Here is a 19641-nt window from a genome sequence, read left to right on the forward strand (position 1 = left end):
GCCCCCCTCCAGTCCCCAGGAGCACTTTGCAGGCCTCTCAAACTTTCTGCATGGGCCATTTTTCACAATAAAATGAGGCATGCAGAGGGTTTGAGAGGCCTGCAGGGTGGAAAACTTTTTTTTTTAAAAAAAAAACCTCTTCAAAATCTTGATGCGTCTTGTACTCCGAAAAATATGGTACATCATTATTTATTTATTAGCTGGCATGAGTCAGGCTGACTCCTTCCCCATTAAGATGATATTCCCAAGACATATATCTCTCACACTTTGTCTTTTTAAACATTTTAATTAAAAAGAAAGAAAAAGAAAAAAGAACATACTTGCAGCCCACTCACATGTTCAGATTTCATGTGTTTTTTGTGAGAATTATTAATCTTTTCCCCACACCCCTTTATTTTATTTTTTTTAACAGAGGGATTTTCACAAGGATGTTGACAACAGAGCAGCAGCCCAGGGACCCCCCTTGGCAGATCATTTTCCCAGCAAAGCAGTGTGATAAATCCACGAAAGTCACATCCATCAAAGACACACAGGGGGAAACAAGGCACTGTGAGATATAAGCAGGTAGCCAGTGATCAAAAGCAGTGACCCAGACAACCCAATTTTCAAGCCTCTGGCCGAAACGTCGGCAGGGGTGGGTTCCTACCGGTACGGTATGGTACGGCCGAATAGGTAATAATTCTGGCGGACATGTGACCGTACCGGTTGTATCCTCGGCGGCGCCATCTTGATTTTCTGTTCTGCACATGTGCAGAACAATCTTCATTGCAAAAATGTAATTCTCCCCCCCCCCTTTTAATGTTGTGCACATGCGCAGACTATTTTAAGTGCAAATGCGCATGCGCGCAGAGCAAAAATTTTCGGGCGCCGAACTGGTAGTAATGGCGGCAGGAACCTACCCCTGAATGTCGGCCTTGCTGAAACGAAACGAATGGAAAACCGAGAGGACCGGGACTTTATAGCATGAGACCCAGAGGCAGGAAGAGCAATTCCTAGCGAGAGCCGCCACCGTTGTGCCATCCTGCCTTCTTAAAGCTGTAGGTAGTTGGGAAGGTCTCTGCCTCTCTTCCCGTAAGTGTTGGACCCTACATTGGTAGGCGAGTAGATGGTCCCGATGGTGTGGCTGGACCGGACCAGGAAATCTGCCAAGCGTTGTGTCACACATGTGGCGGTGTTGCACCTCCGCTTGTCCAGGTGGTGGCTGTTGGTCGTTAAAAGCAAATAAGTGGAATAAATAAACCGATAAATAATAAATAAAAGCAAACAGACAGACAGACAGACAGACACACACACACACCAAGATGATCATCTTCCATAGTCATTTTACAACGTACAACAGGTTAGTGTACGCTTTGAATAAATGCTTTGCATTTATTCTTATCAATATCTTGGGATGACTTTTGCAGGTAGCATGTAAACTCCATGGATGAAAGTCACATCACCTTCTAATTCTCCTTGAAGGCATTTAGCATCAGCAATGGCCATAACAGACTGCTTTGCAGTGCTTTCAAGCCCTCTCTAAGAGGTTTACAGAGTCAACACCTTGCCCCCAACAATCTGGGTCCTCATTTTACCAACCTCGTAAGGATGGACGGCTGAGTCAGCCTTGAACCCATCAAGATCGAACTACTCGTAGTCAGCAGAATTAGCTTGCAATGCTACATTCTAACCACCGTTGCGACTGTGGCTCAGTGGCTAAGACACTGAGCTTGTCAATCAGAAAGGTCGGCAGTTCGGCGGTTCGAATCCCTTGCACCACGTAATGGAGTGAGCTCCCGTTACTTGTCACAGTTTCTGCCAACCTCGCAGTTCGAAAGCATGTAAAAATGCAAGTAGAAAAATAGGAACCATCTTTGATGGGAAGGTAACAGCGTTCCGTGCGCCTTTGGCATTTAATCATGCTGGCCACATGACCACGGAGACATCTTTGGACAGCGCTGGTTCCTTGGCTTTGAAACAGAGATGAGCACTGCTCCCTAGAGTCGGGAACAACTAGCATATATGTGCGAGGGGAATCGTTACCTTTTACCTTACCGCCATGAGAGGTCCTTGGTGCTCTCTGAGCTTGGTTTTTTTTTCTTGTAGATGTTTCATTTCCCAAACTAGGTAACATCATCAAGAAACGAATTATTCTCCATTATTGTTACAGCTGTATTTGTAGCTGTTCCATTCCTAAAGCTGGGAAGACAACTGATGGAGAATTGGGACTTTGAAAAAAACCCGGGTGATTTTGTCTGCAACAGACCCTTAGGTCTAATATTCTCCAGCTATGAAGAAACCCTAACACTGAATTTAATAGCCATGGGATGCTTGCAGAATTTGAGAAGGTATTTTTGGAAGGGGTGGGCAGGAGATCAGAATGGAATATTTCGAATGGACATATCTAGTTAGCTATAGAGAGTGAACCTCTTTGTTCTAGGTTTACTTCTAAAATAGTAATTACTATTCAATAGAAAATGAGCAGCCTACTACAAGGCTGAGTTTCTGCATTTCAGAATTGAATAACAGAATAGAATAACAGAATTGGAAGGGAGTTTGGAGGTCTTCTAGTCCATCCCCCTGTTTAGGCAGGAAATCCTACACTACTTCAGACAAATGGTTATCCAACATCTTCTTAAGAACTTCCAGTGTTGGAACTGGAAGTATGGAATCTAGACAATACGCCATTAAAAAGGGAGGGAAGAGGGGGGAAAATAGAAAAGAAAATAATAGTAATTAAATATATATTCAAAAGTAAGATACAAAGGGAGGGGGGAACATAATCAGGATAGATTTGAGAAGGAAAGGGAACAAGAAATGATATCCAGCTATTTTTGGGTTTGCGGAAATACTACCCTAAGAAAATAAAAATTAAGAGCTGGAAGAGACACCTACAATAGAAAAAGAAAGGAAGAGAGGAGGAGAGGAAATGAGAGGAAGAGGAGGGAAGAAAGATAGCGGTAAGGAGAGGAAGATGGAAGGGAGAGAGAGAGAGAAGGAGAGAGGGTAGGAAGATGGAGAGAGAAGTAGGGGAGAGATAAGGGAAGAAGGAACGGAAAGGAGAGGAGGAAGGAAGAAAGTAGAGAGGGGAGGGAGGGAGAGAAGAAAGGGAAAATAAGGTGGTGTCAAAACAGGTGAGGGATGGTAAACAAAGCAACCCAAATTGTATATTATAACCTTTTAAAGGGAATAACAAATGCACAAGAAGGCCGAATGTAAAAAAGAATAATAATTATGTGAATGTATACCTTTAATTGTATATAAGAGAACAAAAAATAATAAAAAAAAACTTCTGGGTAATAAATTACTTCCAGTGTTGGAGCATTCACAACTTCTGGAGTCCTGCAGGTACACCTTTTGAGGTACACAGATCCCAAACTTCCTTCTCGATCTGATTGATAAGAAAACTTCGCCAACGTGTCAAATGTTTTACCCATAAAGCGAATGCGTCTACATTGCGCAAATCTAGTCTGATTTTTTTCCCCTTTCAGGTACAAATTGGCCTGAAACCCAACAGACAAGAGCCAAATTAGCGAGTTCTCCATGCCACCAAAGTATAAGATTGCCTTATTTGTCTGGGAAGGTACTTGATAGACCAATCATCTCTTGGAAATTATCCGTGGGAACAATCTTCAAAAAGATGCTGTAGCCGAAGAGGCAACACAATGGACAAAAGGTGTGGAAAGGCCTCCGGAGTTTGATGGAATCCCATCAAGATGATAGAAGCTCTCGGAAGAACTGGCTGGTTTTCTTTGTGAAGGGGGGAAGAGGTGAGCAAATTATGAAACTCAATTTGTGAAACCAATATCACTGTTGTATCGAAGCTAAATGAAGGCTGCCTACCTTGTTCCAGACCGGGCCAATCTTATTGGTGTTGGTGGGTGATACGTTTTTATTTAAAAATTGGAGACACGTGAACATTCTTGAAATCAAAAGTGAGTTTCATCTTGAGCAGACTTGGTCTGAATTAAACCAAGTATTTTATTGAAGGAGTTTTGACAGCAGGCTAGGGGGAAAGATGTGCGTTTAATATTTAAAAATTAAATTAAATTAAAAAAAAATGAATGTAATATTATAATAACATAATAATTTAAGGTAAACCGCTCCAATCCTGATTGCAGAAAATACGACTTCAGCAACAGAGTGGTCAATGCCTCGAATGCACTACCTGACATTGTGGTTTCTTTCCCAACCCCCCCCAAAACTTTAACCTTAGACTGTCTACTGTTGACCTCACCCCATTCCTTAAGGGGTGTGCATAAGCGCACCAGTGTGCCTACCATCCCTGCCCTAATATTCCCTTGTATTCGTATTCATACATATACTTATATCTGTTATCTAATTCATGCTTGATGAAATAAATCAATAAAATAAATCAATAGTCGTACTTACCGTATTTTTCGGAGTATAAGATGCACCTCCCCCCCGAAAAAGAGAGTGAAAATCTGGGTGCATCTTATACACCGAATACAGCATTTTTGCCCTCCCGAAACCCCTTCCCCTTCACAAAAATGGCCGTGCAGAGGCTTTGGGAGGTCTGTAAAGTGCTCCTGGGGGCTGGGGAGGGCAAAAACGAGTGAAAAATGGGGCATTTTTTGCTCATTTGTGCCCCCCCAGCCCCCCCCCCCGGAGCACTTTGCAGGCCTCTCAAACTCTCTGTATGCCCCGTTTCTCACAAAAAAGAGGCTTGCAGAGGGTTTGGTAGGTCTGCAGAGTGCAAAAGCTTTTTTTAAAATTTACCTCTTCAAAATCATGGTGCGCCTTATACTCCGGTGCGTCTTATACTCCAAAAAATACGGTAATACAGAAAACAAACTCTTATAAACCCCTTGATGCATCTTTCTCCATGTATCAGAAAGAAAGGATTTCCTTTGTAGATTTTATTAAGGCGATCACAGTTTTATTCAGCCTCAAAAAACATGCATCTTTAACCTGAGGAGCGCTGAAAGGGTTGGGATTTTGATTTTCAGGATTCTCAATTAACAGAAGGCTCACAAAACAGAAAAATACAGTTTACACTATTTGATTTGCTGCTTGATCCCCTTTGACTCTCAGCAGAACGAGGGGAGTCGAAAAATTAGCATCCCTGAGTACATATAATCCTTGATTTACAACCATCTGTTTAGTGATCTTTCAAAGTTACAACAGTACTGAAAAAACTGACTTACGACCGTTATTCATACTTTACGGCCATTGCAGCATCCCCGTGGTCACGTGATCAAAATTCAAACACTTGGCAACTGGCATGTATTTATGACGGTGGCAGGGTCCCTGGGCCATGTGATCCCCTTTTGCGACCATCTGACAAACAAAGTCAGTGGGGAAGGCAGGCTCACTTAACAACCGTGTTACTAACTTAACCACTGTAGTGATTCACTTAGCAATGGTGGCAAGAGAGCTTGTACAACGGGGCAAAATTTGCTTAACTGTCTTGCTTAGCAATGGAAATTTGGGGCTCAATTCTGGTCATAAATCAAGGACTAAAGGTAAAGGTTCCCCTTGCACATATGTGCTAGTTGTTCCCGACTCCAGGGGGCGGTGCTCATCTCTGTTTCATAGCCGAAGAGCCAGCGCTGTCTGAAGATGTCTCCAGGGTTATGTGGCCGGCATGACTAAGCGCCAAAGGCTCACGGAACGCTGTTCCATTCCCACCAAAGATGGTCCCTATTTTTCTACTTGCATTTTTACGTGCTTTCGAACTGGTAGAAGCTGTGACACGTAACGGGAGCTCACTCCTTTATGTGGTGCAGGGATTTGAACTGCTGAACTACTGACCTTTCTGATCGACAAGCTCAGCGTCTTAGCCTCTCAGCCACCATGTCCCCTTAAAAAGCAAGGCTTTCGGTACACAAATCATTCTTTTTCATACTCGGCTGCAGTGCTAATTTTTATTCCCTTTCAGAATGTTAAAAAGTTTCCCATTTTAGAAGGTGTTCTGCAAGTTTAAATGGAAGAAGGCACTGGGCTTTGGATAAAGGACGCAGGCAGGCCAAGTTTCTACTACATGGCAATTTAAAAAGTTTCTTAAATATAAACCTTGGTTTGTTCACTACAGATTAGCCACTGTACTGTGGCTTAATGCATGGTGCCAATCAGTGGTGGGTTCCTATCTGTTCAGACCGGTTCGGTCGAATCTGTAGTGGTTTGGCTGCCATCTTATTTTTCAGTTCTGCGCATGCCCAGAACAATTTTAATTACACTGCGCATGTGTGCGAAGCGCACACACAAGCGAACTGGCAGTAGTGCCATCTGGAACCCACCCCTGGTACCAATCCACTAATCCCTAGTGCCTACGGAACTAGACAGCAGTGAGGCAGAGGAACAGCTGGAGCCTGTTCCCCGTGTGCGCATGCGCAGAGCTGCCAGAAGAAAAGAACAACTCAGAAATCGGGGTAGAGTTGGGAGTAGAGCAACAGGTGGATGGTGAATGGCCCCTCCCAGAGGAGATAAAAGAGGAGCGAAAGGGGAGTGGGCTTTTGCAGGAAACAATTCATTCGTTTGGTGGTTAGATTCATTTCAGGAGTGTGAAGATCTGTCCGTGAATCTCAGAGACTCTGTGCCAAGCCTTTCCTTGCGGACCTCATTTGCAAAATATTTACATGGCAGCTTTCCAAGATAGATAAGGTCTATAGTCCTAAATATTCCTTTGAAAGACTGTTTGCCAGGCCTTGCTGAATGGGAATAAGAAGAATTCACATTTGTTTAATAAAAGCCGTTTTCACGACTCTGCCTCGTGCTTTTTGGGGAAGCCTACATCAGAACAGTGTATTCCAGTTGTGTTAGGCGTGTAACGTTTTGAATTCCTGACTAAATTTCATGAGTGCTATAGACCTAATTGGCACAGAAACCCACAAGCGTGTGGAAGGTTGCTATGAACAAACAGATCTGTGTTAAACATGCAAGCAGGTGAATGTACCAAAGAGATTAGATGTGATTTTTCCCCCCCCAAAGCAGCACCTTCAGGATAGAGCCAAAAAGGTAAAATTATACTATCATTAAGTCATTAAGAGGCAACAGTGACTCAATGTTTAGCTTCAGATGAGGTTTTAAAGGCTATTTAGAGCACTTGCTGAGAGCATGGGAAGAATTAGAACAAAAGTCACCTGCTATTGTCTATTTTCCTGTGCTTGGTAAAAATCTATCTACAGATTTCTCAAGCTCTGTTCACACTCTTCCTTGCCCATCTACAGTTGAGGAGAGTTGTCCCAATAAAGGAGCATGGGAATTGCCAGTTGAATCACGACTTTCAATTAAAATAAATAAATAAACAAGAAAATCCAGTTGCCTTTTAGAAAATCGCTTTTGGGACAACCAGGGCCCGGATAATTGAGTATCTCCACAGAAATTTTCGATAAATCACAGTTGTCCTGGGTCATAAAGTTAGAGGACTTCTAATCCAACCTTCTGATCAAGCATGATGTTCTGACCTAGGCTTCCCAAGAGCATGAAGCAAACTCCTGGTCCCGACAAAAAAAACCCCTTTTATTAATTTACTGTGAATTCTGCTCATTCACATCCAGCAAAGTCTTTCAAGGGAGGATTTACAGTCACAGACCTTATCTGGCTTGGAGAGCTGCCAGGCCGATATCTGCAAAACCTGGCAAGGAATCTCGGAGAGTCACGAAACAATTAAGCGAACTAATCGTCTCCTGCAAACTCCACTCCCCTTTCGCTCCTCTTTTATTTCCTCTGGGAGGGGCCATTCATCCTCCGCATGTGGCCTTCCTCCCAAGTCGACCCCTGTTCTTTAGCTGTTCCTTTCGTCTGGCAACTCTGCGCATGTGCACACTGGGAACAGGCTCCAGCTGTTCATCTTCCTCACTGATGTCTGACTCTGAAGGCAGCTGATAACTGGCATACGGCTCTGGCCCCCTCACTGCCTCTGATACAGAGCCCTCATCAGAGCCTTCCCCAGACTCCAGGACTGGCTCATGTTCCTCCCCAACCTCCTCACTGTCCGAATCTGTTGTCAGCTCCACTGGCGGCCACAACAGTGTCCTGAGTATCATACAAGCCATTGGGCTATTAATAGAAAGCATATTCCATAGCGGGGTGACAGAATGATTTAATAAGTTGGGTCACTTACACTACACTAATAGTACATATTGTTGAATTCCAGTTGGCATCGAGGCGATATAAATGTCACTTCTGCATGCCAGAAGTCCACAATGCATGCCTTATTCCTTGTGCATGAAACTGTGACTGGAGGCATGATGTCAAACCTATTACAATTGTCCCAAAGCATTCTCAGGCCTCGTCATTCCTAAGAAGAACACAGCCTTGCTAGAACACTCTTAATTCAGTGTTTCTCAAGCTTGGCAACTTGAAGACGTCTGGACTTCAACTCCCAGAATTCCCCAGCCAGCATTCGCTGGCTGGGGAATTCTGGGAGTTGAAGTCCAGACGTCTTCAAGTTGCCAAGCTTGAGAAACACTGCTCTAATTCATTGGCTTTCTGCTTTCCATGATGACCCGCCATTATGTGTTCCTCAGAAGCTCTCAAGTAAGAGAAGGACGGACATACGTTGTTCCGTCTCTTGTTCTGAAGCCACTAATAATGACCAACGTCCTGTCTTTGATTTGGGGAAAAAAAAATCCATCACAGAATGAATGTTGGATTGGTTGTGCCATCAAGTCCAGGGCGCTGGACACTGCAGGATTCATCGAAATCCTGATTCAGCCTCTGTTTGAAAGGGAAGGAACCACTCTTAACCGTCAAGGCGCTCTTCCTAATATCTAAACTGCTTCTTCATCCTTGGAAGTTTCATCCCATTAGTTCTGGTCTTACCCTGTGGAGCAACTGAGAATGAACGCAAAGTGTTTCTTTACAGTGTGACAGCAGAGGACAGCTGTCAAGTCCCTTTTCAAACTTCTCTTCTGCAAGCTGAACATCTCTAGGTCTTTTAGGAGGACTTGGGTTTCCAGTCCTTTCAGTATCTCGGTAAATCTTCTTTGGACTCCCTCTAGAGTTTATCCATGCCGTCAAAATAAAAACCTAGGGTATTTTTTTACCGAATGCTCCTTCCTCCTGTTATTTTCCCCACAATCACAACCCTGTGAGGTGGGATTGGCTTGAAAGAGAATAACTAACTCAAATTCACCCAGCCAGCTTTCATGCCTAAGGGAGGACTAGAACTCACCGTCTCCTGGTTTCTAGCCTGATGCCTTAACCACTAGATCAAACTGGCTAATAGTATGTGCGTCAGAGGTGGCTTCCTACCGGTTCTCACCGGTTTGGTGGAACCAGTAGTAAAAATGGCAACTAGGTCGCCAAGCCGGTAGGGAAAGCATGCTTATCACGCCCCCGAACCGGTTCCCCGGTCACCACAAGATCTTTTTTTGATATTTTTAATGTTCTGTGCGTGCACAGGCCTATTTAGAGGTAACTGCATGTGCGCAAATCGCACGCATACAGAACTGGCAGTAATGCCAGCAGAAACCCACCCCTGGTGTGTGTGTGTGTGTGTGTGTATGATGTATATAGATATACATATCTATATGTAAATAGATATGAACATATCTATTAGATTTTTACAACCCCCGGTATGCCCAAATATGGGAGGAAGATCACTACTTCCATTCTCTGTCCTTCGGCTCGTCACAAGAGACCATCCAGGCAGAAACCCAATATTTTTATTGTTGCCTTTTTGTTACATTTTTGTTGTATTTGTGCTGATAAATAAATAAAGGGAGACTAGTATAGATCTATTTCAAGCTATTTAGCTCTCATCAGCTAGCCATACCCTTGCTGGGATTTGAACCTGGGCTATATTACATACTAGGCAGACATCTTAGCCATTAGGCCACAGGCTCTTATCCGTTATCAGCGAAGCCAGGGTGAAAGGTATCTATTAGATTTTTACAACATATGAACATATGAACATATGTATACACAGAGAGAGAGAGAAAAAGAGAGATTCTATTCTATTCCATTCCGTTCCGTTCCATTCCATTCCATTCCATTCCATTCCATTCTATTGTACTCTACTCTATTCTACTCTACCCTACTCTACTCTATTCTACTCTACCCTACTCTACTCTATTCCATTCCATATTTTCTATTCTATTCTATTCTATTCTATTCTATTCTATTCTATTCTATTCTATTCTATTCTATTCTATTCTATTCTATTCTATTCTATTCTATTCTATTCTATTCTATTCTATTCTATTCTACTCTACTCTACTCTACTCTACTCTACTCCATTCCACATATTCTATTCTATTCTATTCTATTCTATTCTATTCTATTCTATTCTATTCTATTCTATTCTATTCTATTCTATTCTATTCTATTCTATTCTATTGCTGAGAATTCTGGGAATCAGAGTTTCACCTCTTCAAAAGTCACCCAGTTTAAAGAACTTCCCAGTCATGTTTGCTGCAAAGGTAATAGCTCATTCCAAAAATGCATTAATTTCATTTAACTACTGAGCGGGAGGGATGATCTGTGGAAATTGTCAGTTTCCATTCTCCAGATGTAACAAAATGAAGTAATATCGAAATGTTGATGTATGCTGTGACATCAATCCTGTAAGTGCCACAATTATGTTCTTGCATTCTGATGGCTGGCATTAATACAGAGATGACAACATGTATCCTTATTAAAAAAAATAATCAGCATAAACTATTTTCCTTCTGTTTAAGTATATTTGGAGCCACCCTACCATGAAAATAGAAAGAGAGAGGGGGGGGGAGGGAGGGAGGAAAGAAAGAAGGAAGGGCGAGAGAGAGAGGAAGGAAGGAAGAATGAAAGGAAGGAAGAGAGAGAGAAAGGAAGACAGAAAGAGAAAGGGAAGAAAGGAAGGAAGGAAGGAAGGAAGAAAGAAAGAAAGAAAGAAAGAAAGAAAGAAAGAAGGGGTCTAAATGAAATAAATAATATGAAAAGCTAATAAAACAAGAAGTTGTTTTGCATATACTTTGAATAAGTAGCTAATTTGTACAGTTTAAGTCCACACACAGTATTAAAAACCTAGGAATCTGTTATGGAATTTATCTATCTATATAATATTTCAATCAGGATAGGAAATCAGGAACGTTTCAGATCAAATTCAACTCCCATCACATTTATCTAAGATTTAAGAGATCTATAATAATTAAGCAAAGATAGTCCTGCCTTGGTTTATACTGGCTGATGTTTTTCCCCCATGATCCAGAAAAAAGATTTGCTTAGTTTCGAGAGATTTTTCTGAAATCCAAAGGGGTTCACTATGAATAATCTTCCTTTATATTAGCTTCAACATTTATTTTATGCTACCATCTCCTAATACAGTCAGAACTATTTTATATCCACTATGATTAACTAAACCTAGCTAAAATAATCAAAATGAGTAGAGATCAAGAGTCTTTAAAGGTGATCTCTATTATATACCTATTGATCATTCCAAATGACTTTTTAAACTGAACTACAGGTGAGTAACAAAATGTGACTATTTTGACTTTTCTCAAAAAGGTAGGAATCTCACATGGGAATAAGTGTTGGGTCAAAATTTCCAAGCTTTTTACCACTTTTACTGAGATTAAAACCTCTGGGTGGGGAATGTTTTAGTATAAAGGAAACAAATGCTTTGTTTTAATCTTCTCACAGTAATGGGGGCTTGCTCCCCCCCCAAAAAAGCTGAATCAAAAATCTAAAGCCAGTATGGAGGAACTTTCTGACATTTTACCTGTCTACAAATATAATACCACCTCCCTCCTTTTTTATTATTATATTGAGTCCATCTCTAACAAATTCTCCTTTTTTTATTTGTTTAAAATGGCTGGGGGAAACAGATTCCAATTCAGATGAACGTAAAGGAGAAATGAGACATTGTGTGCCCAGGTTTTTATGGGTTTAAAGACATTCAAGTCTTTTTATTAAATGCAATAGCTTTTTTTATAGAGCAGACAGCAGTGAAGGCAGAAATACTGGTAAGCATTCAATATATAAAGTTAAAGGAAGAAATATTGCGGCCAGTAAAACTTCAAAAAGTATACATTGCCATTCCTTGTAGGATAGAATAATCTTTAAGAGATTGATTGATCTACCTATCTACCTTTCTACCTTTCTACCTTTCTACCTTTCTACCTTTCTACCTTTCTACCTTTCTACCTTTCTACCTTTCTACCTTTCTACCTATCTACCCATCTACCCATCTACCCATCTACCCATCTACCCATCTACCCATCTACCCATCTACCTACCTACCTACCTACCTACCTACCTACCTACCTACCTACCTACCTACCTACCTACCTACCTATCTATCTATCTATCTATCTATCTATCTATCTATCTATCTATCTCTTCCTATCTATCTATCTATCTATCTATCTATCTATCTATCTATCATCTATCTACCTACCTACCTATCTATTTATCCATCCATCCATCCATCCATCCATCCATCCATCCATCCATCCATCCCTACCTACTTACCTACCTCGATCTGTCTGTCTGTCTGTCTGTCTGTCTGTCTGTCTGTCTGTCTGTCTGTATCTATCTATCTATCTATCTATCTATCTATCTATCTATCTATCTATCTATCTTCTATCTATCATCTATTTATCTATCTATCTATCTATCTATCTATCTATCTATCTATCTATCGTCTATCTATCTATTTTTCTAGCTATTTTTCTAGCTATTTTTCTAGCTATCTATTTATCTAGCTAACTATCATGATATTTTAGAACTGTCCATCTCCATCAAGGATTTGGTTAAAGTAGAATCAACTTAAAAGGGTAATTCAATTTGTGGTGCACCTATTTGGTGCTGAAATTTTGCTTTACAGTTTTGCTTTTTTTTAAAAAAAACCTAATAATACATAGAAAAGGGTTAACATCTTAGAAAAAGGGAAGGATTTTGTTACCTGTCTATCTATAGCTGGGAAAGTGGGAAACCTGTCCATTAAAAATATTATGAAACAACTGTGTCAGTCCATGAGTTTGGGGGCACCCCTTCTGTCTAATAAATGTCATTAAAAAGCATGTTCTCATGAGTTGCATCTCACCATCAGAGGGACAATTGTCGGTTGGATGTCCCATAAGATAAAGCCAAAGAAAGTAGCCTTTAAATGAGAATCAACAGGAAATTTCCCATTCTGCATAGAACAGAATAGGATAGGATAGGATAAAAACAGAATAAAATAGAGATAGGAATAGAATGGAATAGAATCAGAATCAGGAATAGAATGGAATGGAATCAGAGTCAGAATCAGAAAGGAATAGAATAGAGTAGAGTAGAGTAGAGTAGAGTAGAGTAGAGTAGAGTAGAGTAGAGTAGAGTAGAATCAGAATCAGAATCAGAATCAGAATCAGAATCAGAATCAGAATCAGAATCAGAATCAGAATCAGAATCAGAATCAGAATCTATTATGGAACCTTGGAGGTCTTCTCCAAGCAGGGGACTCTCTACCATTCTGGACATATGTCTGTCCAGTCTCTTCTTGAAAACCTGCAGTGATAAAGAAGCACCCACAACTTCTGAAGGCAAGTCATTCTAATTGATAACATTGTTCTCACTGTGAGGACATTTCTCCTTATTTCTAGGTTGGATATCTCTCCTTCATAAGCCATAAGATAATCATAAGGTTTATCCACATCTTTATCCCCAAACTAACTGCTTTTGTGGTAAACAATGGTTTATGCAACACTACACAAAAGTGCGGTATCTTAAGGAAAGAGGAAGAGGAAGGAGGAGGAGGAGGAGGAAGAACAGGAAAGGAATAAGCTTTAAAGTTACTGACCTTTCGACTGGCGTTGCTTCCAGGGAGTTTAAAGTAAGAGACAAGATGATGAAAAGAAAAGGTCCCTTAAGACTGCACATTTCTCTTTTGGCTGCCTTTGGGTGAAAGACGGGAGAAAAAAAAGAATTTAAAAAGCCAAGTTAACAAATTACAAACACAAACACATGCACCCCGATATCGATTTTCCAGGATTCTTCTCCTGCTGAATGGCAAATCTAAAAGCTATGATGGGTATTCAGTCAGGTGGCTCACCTGAGCCCCAGTTTTTAACCTTCTCAATTTTCCTATCCGAGTTTTATGAATTTACTCAAAAGAAAATTACAAAACAGGAGGGCATCTCCTCTGTTCTCTGGCTGGAAAGAGTTTGCTTTTGTGCATCGGGTCCAAGTCCCTTTCCTCTCCTGTTTATCTTTGCGTTATCTCTCTCTGAAGAGTCACAAGAAAGACAAAACATTCCCCACCTGAGATTTACCTGGAAAGTCAAGCGAAGGTCCCTGCAACGGCAGAAAAAGACAGGTTGAATCCCACTCTTCTAATCCAATAGTCTTTGTCGCTATTTTTCTGGCTGGCAGACAATGCTGCTCTTATATACCCCCTCGTACTTTGTTCAGCTCTGACATCAAGCAGGAAAGAGAGAGAGAGAGAGAGAGAGAGAGAGAGAGAGAGAGAGAGAGAGAGAGAGAGAGAGAGAGAGAGAGAGAGAATGTGCATGAGAGAGAGAGAGAGATTTTTAGAGAAAGATTCTATCATTAACTTCTGTCCCCATAGAGGGAAATACCCTAGTAAAAAGCCAGAGATGGATGATTTTGCTCACCGCTAAACTTCAGTTGAGTCCATTTTGGGTGCCTTTGTAAAGTGATGCGTTAATCGATTATGCCTGAATAATAACAACAACAAAATGAGTTTGAATAAGATCCTTTTTTTTTTGGTCCTTTTATCATTTTTATTTTAAAATACAAAAAAAAGGAAAAAGGAAATTGAGAGCAGGAAAGGGGACGGGGGAGGGGGGAAGGGGGTGAGAGAGATACAAGGGGGAAGAGAAAAAGAAAGAAAAGGGGGCATTGACTTCTAACTCTTCCCAGGAGAAAAACACAATAAACACACTCCAGCCTCAACTTTTTTGCTTTTACATATTTATATGTAACTAGCCATTTCTGTAACACCAAATCTTTCTAATCAACAAAACCAAGATCATTTTTCTTCTTCACAAGCACAAATTCCAGAATCCAAATAAGAACATATTTTCCTCTCTAAATAAAGTAATCCATTTCAACCATTCCTGCTTTATCTCCCTTGCTATGGAAATGACGTGTATTTCTATTTGCACCTAGTCATCTTTATGAACTGTCACTATTTTTATTTACAAAATTTATTGTATTCTTTCAAAGTCTTTGGCCTAAAAAAAGAAAAAGAAAAAAGTAAGTTTGAATAAGATCTTGACGGAAGAATTCAGTGGGGTTTTTTTTTTTTTTTTTACTACTGATTCTTTGGGTGTGGCTTTGTGGCAGTGGTGGGATTCAAATAATTTAACAACCGGTTCTCTGCCCTAATGATTTCTTCCAACAACCAGTTCACCAAACTGCTCAGAAAGTTAACAACCGGTTCTCCCGAAGTGGTGCGAACTGGATGAATCCCACCACTGCTTTGTGGGCATGGAAGGGGAAGGGGAAGGATACTGTAAAATCCCCATTCCTTCCCCACCCCACTAACCTGCTTTTGAGCTCCATTCTTCTGTTCAGGGCAACAAAAGAAGGTCAATTGGGAGGAAGTGGGGGCGAGGCCAGCCTATTTGCCAGTTCTCTGAAATGATCAGGACTGGCCTCATTCTGTGGCCACCGTCATCACTGCAATAAACGTGTGCGTTTTTCTTTCTCAAATTGCAGACATTTTTAGGGGACACGTAGATATTAAAGGACTTGGAGTGGTGCAGGGACCTAGTGAGGGACCTCACCTCACAGTAAGGGGGCTATGAGTTCGATCCTAGGTAGAGAGGCAGATATTTCTCTCTCTGGGAACATTGAGAATATATCTGCTGAACAAATATCCGCATTGGCGACAAGAAGGGCATCCGGCCATTAAACACTGTCCTAGCTCCATTCAGTCGCGCAGACACCACTCGGCAAGGGATTATGGAGTCGTTAAAACGATGATGATAGATATTAAAGGACCTGACTAATGAGAAGCGTAAAGCAATGAGCCAGAAACAATGTATTCATGCTCATATCATCCACCACCTGCTTATCACTGCGCTATGGATAGGAAAGGAGCACAAATAGAAGGTAGAGAAATAAAGGTTGGGATTTTGCAGAGAACATGGCTGGTGGGTTAGATGCCATGGGCATCTCTTGGATACCATCTGTGAGGTCAGTTAACTCAACCGCATCTCCAATGTCTTTTTAGTCCTTTTCAGAGTGGATTTTACATTAGAACATGATATAAAGTTGTACACTTAGTTCTGCATGATGGGGGGGGGGGAAATTTAGAGCAGTGTTCTTCAATCTTGGCATCTTTTGTTTTTTTTAACAGTCCTGCTAATAAACTAGGGTGGCATTTTCTGGGTAAGAAAGGGCAAAATAAAAAAAAGCAAGCCTGGGGTTAATAGGAGTCGAGAGATGCCTACGAAAGATTGAGATTCAGAGGTGGGTTCCTCCCGGTTCAGCCCAGATTGGGCGGACCGGTAGTAGTGGTAGTGGGAGGCTCCGCCCACCCACCCGGATGCTTCTGCACATGTGCAGAGGCGTTGCGCACACGCACAGCGAAGCCCTCTTGAACCGGTGGTAAAAAAAAATTGGCAACCCACCACTGGAAAGATTTCTGTCAGCAGTAAAGATGAGCAAGAAGAATGAATGAAGAATGAATGAATGAATGAGCAGGTTGCTCACTTGGATGGATTTATGATGGCAGGGAAAACCATGCATACAGTATTTGTTTAGCATCCACATTTCCCCATACTAAGCTACATTTTTTTCAGTTGAACTACAGGAGGATATTCTCTCTCTCTCTCTCTCTCTCTCTCCCTCCCTCCCTCCCTCCCTCCCCCCCTCTCTCTCTCTCTCTCCCTCTCTCTCATCTATCTATCTATCTATCTATCTATCTATCTATCTATCTATCTATCTATCTATCTATCTATCTACAGTATCCATCCATCTATCCATCCATCCATCCATCCATCCATCCATCTATCTACAGTATCTATCTATCTACAGTATCTATCTATCTATCTATCTATCTATCTATCTATCTATCTATCTATCTATCTATCTATCTATCTCTATCTATCTATCTATCTATCTATCTATCTATCTATCTATCTATCTATCTATCTATCTATCTATCTATCTATCTACAGTATCTATCCATCCATCAATCCATCCATCCATCCATCCATCCATCCATCCATCCATCCATCCATCCATCCATCCATCTATCTATCTATCTATCTATCTATCTATCTATCTATCTATCTATCTATCTACAATATCTATCTACAGTATCTATCTATCTATCTATCTATCTATCTATCTATCTATCTATCTATCTATCTATCTATCTATCTATCTATCTATCTATCTATCTATCTATCTATCATCTATCTATCTACAGTATCTATCTATCTATCCATCCATCCATCCATCCATCCATCCATCCATCCATCCATCCATCCATCCATCCATCCATCCATCCATCCATCCATCCATCCATCCATCCATCCATCCAAGTGAATATTTGTCTACTTGGGGGAAGAATTTAGGAGCGGCGAAGGAAGAAATATGCTGGAATTCTCATAACATTCCTACTCCTTTAGACACCTTAGGTCTAACCAGATGCAATTGATGATTTCTGTCCATAGAGGGCACTGTTGCCCCACTTCCAGGAGAATGGGACCCAAAAGGTTAGCGATTGATGAATCATAGATAATTGCATTTTTGAAAACGGGGGGAAAAATGCATTGATGGCTCTGAGCTGTCAATCAACCTTTATTCTTGCACCCTTAAAACACATACAGGGCTCCTCAGAATAAAAAAAAACATAATACATAATATAAATACATTACAGATGCTGACTAATTTCAAATTTAATAAACTAAGATACGTTGTGTTAAAAATGGTTCCACACCTGTTTTGGATGGGTAGCAAGCAAAGCAGGAGAACTGTTTGGATGACAGAAATATTTGGTCTCTTGTGACAGTCAATAAAATAAGTTTTTGTAGTGGGGCGTTGTTGTTGTTGTTGTTGTTGTTGTTGTTGTTGTTGTTAAATTTTCAATTTGATTCACAGTCTGGAACTGGTAACAACTAACAGATCAGCTCCTAACCAAGGACCTAAGACCTACAATGATGACGATTGAAGGAAATTAGCACCCACCCCTCTCCTAGAAGAATGGAATATCCTGGGAAATATTAAAAAGGCAGAACATTATATTCCCCTGGATGAGAAAAGAGAGAAACATGTTTTAAAAGACAAAGTAACTCCCTGCAGCTTCCTTCCCCCACTACCTTTGTCAATGCGTCATTAGGGCCTGGGCCTGATGTGTATTCTACACAACAAAGGTAGGATTAGCCTTCCACCCATCTCACCACATCCCACCTTGGAGGATTGCATCAGCCAGTAGGGCAAACAGGCTTGGGTCTCAGGACAGCCTACGATGTTAGCTATGATCCCCCGACTCTGGGAGTCTGACAACCAATCAGAATACATTTCTTACCCAGGAACAGGAAACCCTTAAGGTGGGTCCCAACAGAGGGCATAAAACCAAGGCACTCCCAGCTTCCCTTCCCTTTTTCACCCAGGAACTTGAAGCAATCTCCATGTTTCCAGTGTCCTCCTTCCCACTTGGAACTGAACCCAGATGGGCATTTCTTCCAACAACGATAATGATTAAAATTTATTTGGCTGCCCAACTCACTCATCCCGATGGTTCCTGATGGCTTACAAATAGAGAATCCCAGTACAAAAACCAATTTCGCAACACATTTACCTCCAGATTCTTAAATTCAGTTTCTGGTTTCGGTAGTTTTATAAGAAATATCAACACTGATGTGAAAATCAATCCTGCAAGTCGAGTTGTATCTGTGGGTCTTTTAAAATTTAACCCATGTTTTGCCCAAAGGAACCCAACCACGTTAAAACATTGTCTGATGTCTCTGAATTCAACCCAATGAAAACAAGTAGCAAGGATGCTGCTGGTTGTTAATTTTAGGTTCCTTGTTTTGGCCGAAATCCTAATTTCCTGCCTCTTTGTGAACCAAGGAAAAAGTTGATCATTCCAGGCAGTCGTCACACAAAAACTGAACCCATTAAATCCAAGTTAACAAAACCTAATTGCACTGTTCATGTATTAGGCTGTCCTCCACTGAATAAACCGTGTTATGGCTTAATGTGACAATCAGCTTTACACAAAATGTTAAGAAAATGGCAACACCCTACCTGTTCTGACCCCCCTTCTCCGCTCGTTCAAAGACGACAGGCAGACAAACTTAAAAGGACATAACTTTATCAGTCCTCGGCTCAGACTGGCTGCGAGCCCAAAATGAACATAAATAAAGTCTCTGGCAAGAAGATAACAGAATGCAAAAACAAAGCTCTTACAGCACCAAGTTTTCAAGAAGCAAAATCCCTTCTCCAAGTGTCTCACAAACTCAAACAGGATTGGAACTGAATTCTCCATAAACGAACGACGAACGTTGACTCCTGCAACCAGGGTGTGGCACCATCCGTCCTTTTATCACCAGAAGACGACACTAACGAGCCCCAGCTGCATTGTTAATCTTGCATCCCGACTCAACACACAGCAAACTTCTGCTGAGTCACAACACCTACCTACCATGTGTTAAGTTAGTTTTGTTTAGTAGACTTTGCCTCCTCCTCCTCCTCCTCCTCCTCCTCCTCCTCCTCCTCCTCCTCCTCCTCCTCCTCCTCCTCCTCCTCCTCCTCCTC

General features: G+C 41.2%; 1 protein-coding gene across 1 annotated transcript; it reads right to left on the minus strand.

Annotated features, from left to right (window-relative positions):
- Window positions 1-376: 376 nt before the first annotated feature.
- Window positions 377-19376, minus strand: IAPP (islet amyloid polypeptide). The gene is made up of 6 exons (XM_087722531.1): window positions 19132-19376; window positions 14520-14582; window positions 14178-14318; window positions 13706-13800; window positions 12983-13027; window positions 377-1201 (listed from the first exon to the last, which is right to left on the minus strand). Exons 4-6 carry the CDS (start codon window positions 13783-13785, stop codon window positions 1030-1032), a joined length of 297 nt encoding a protein of 98 aa, XP_087578657.1. The 5' UTR covers window positions 13786-13800; window positions 14178-14318; window positions 14520-14582; window positions 19132-19376; the 3' UTR covers window positions 377-1029.
- Window positions 19377-19641: the final 265 nt, after the last annotated feature.

Source organism: Thamnophis sirtalis, unplaced genomic scaffold, assembly GCF_051295495.1.
Source record: "Thamnophis sirtalis isolate CommonGarterSnake01/CBP01778 unplaced genomic scaffold, rThaSir2_p1.2 scaffold_9, whole genome shotgun sequence".
Classification (NCBI taxonomy): domain Eukaryota; kingdom Metazoa; phylum Chordata; class Lepidosauria; order Squamata; family Natricidae; genus Thamnophis; species Thamnophis sirtalis.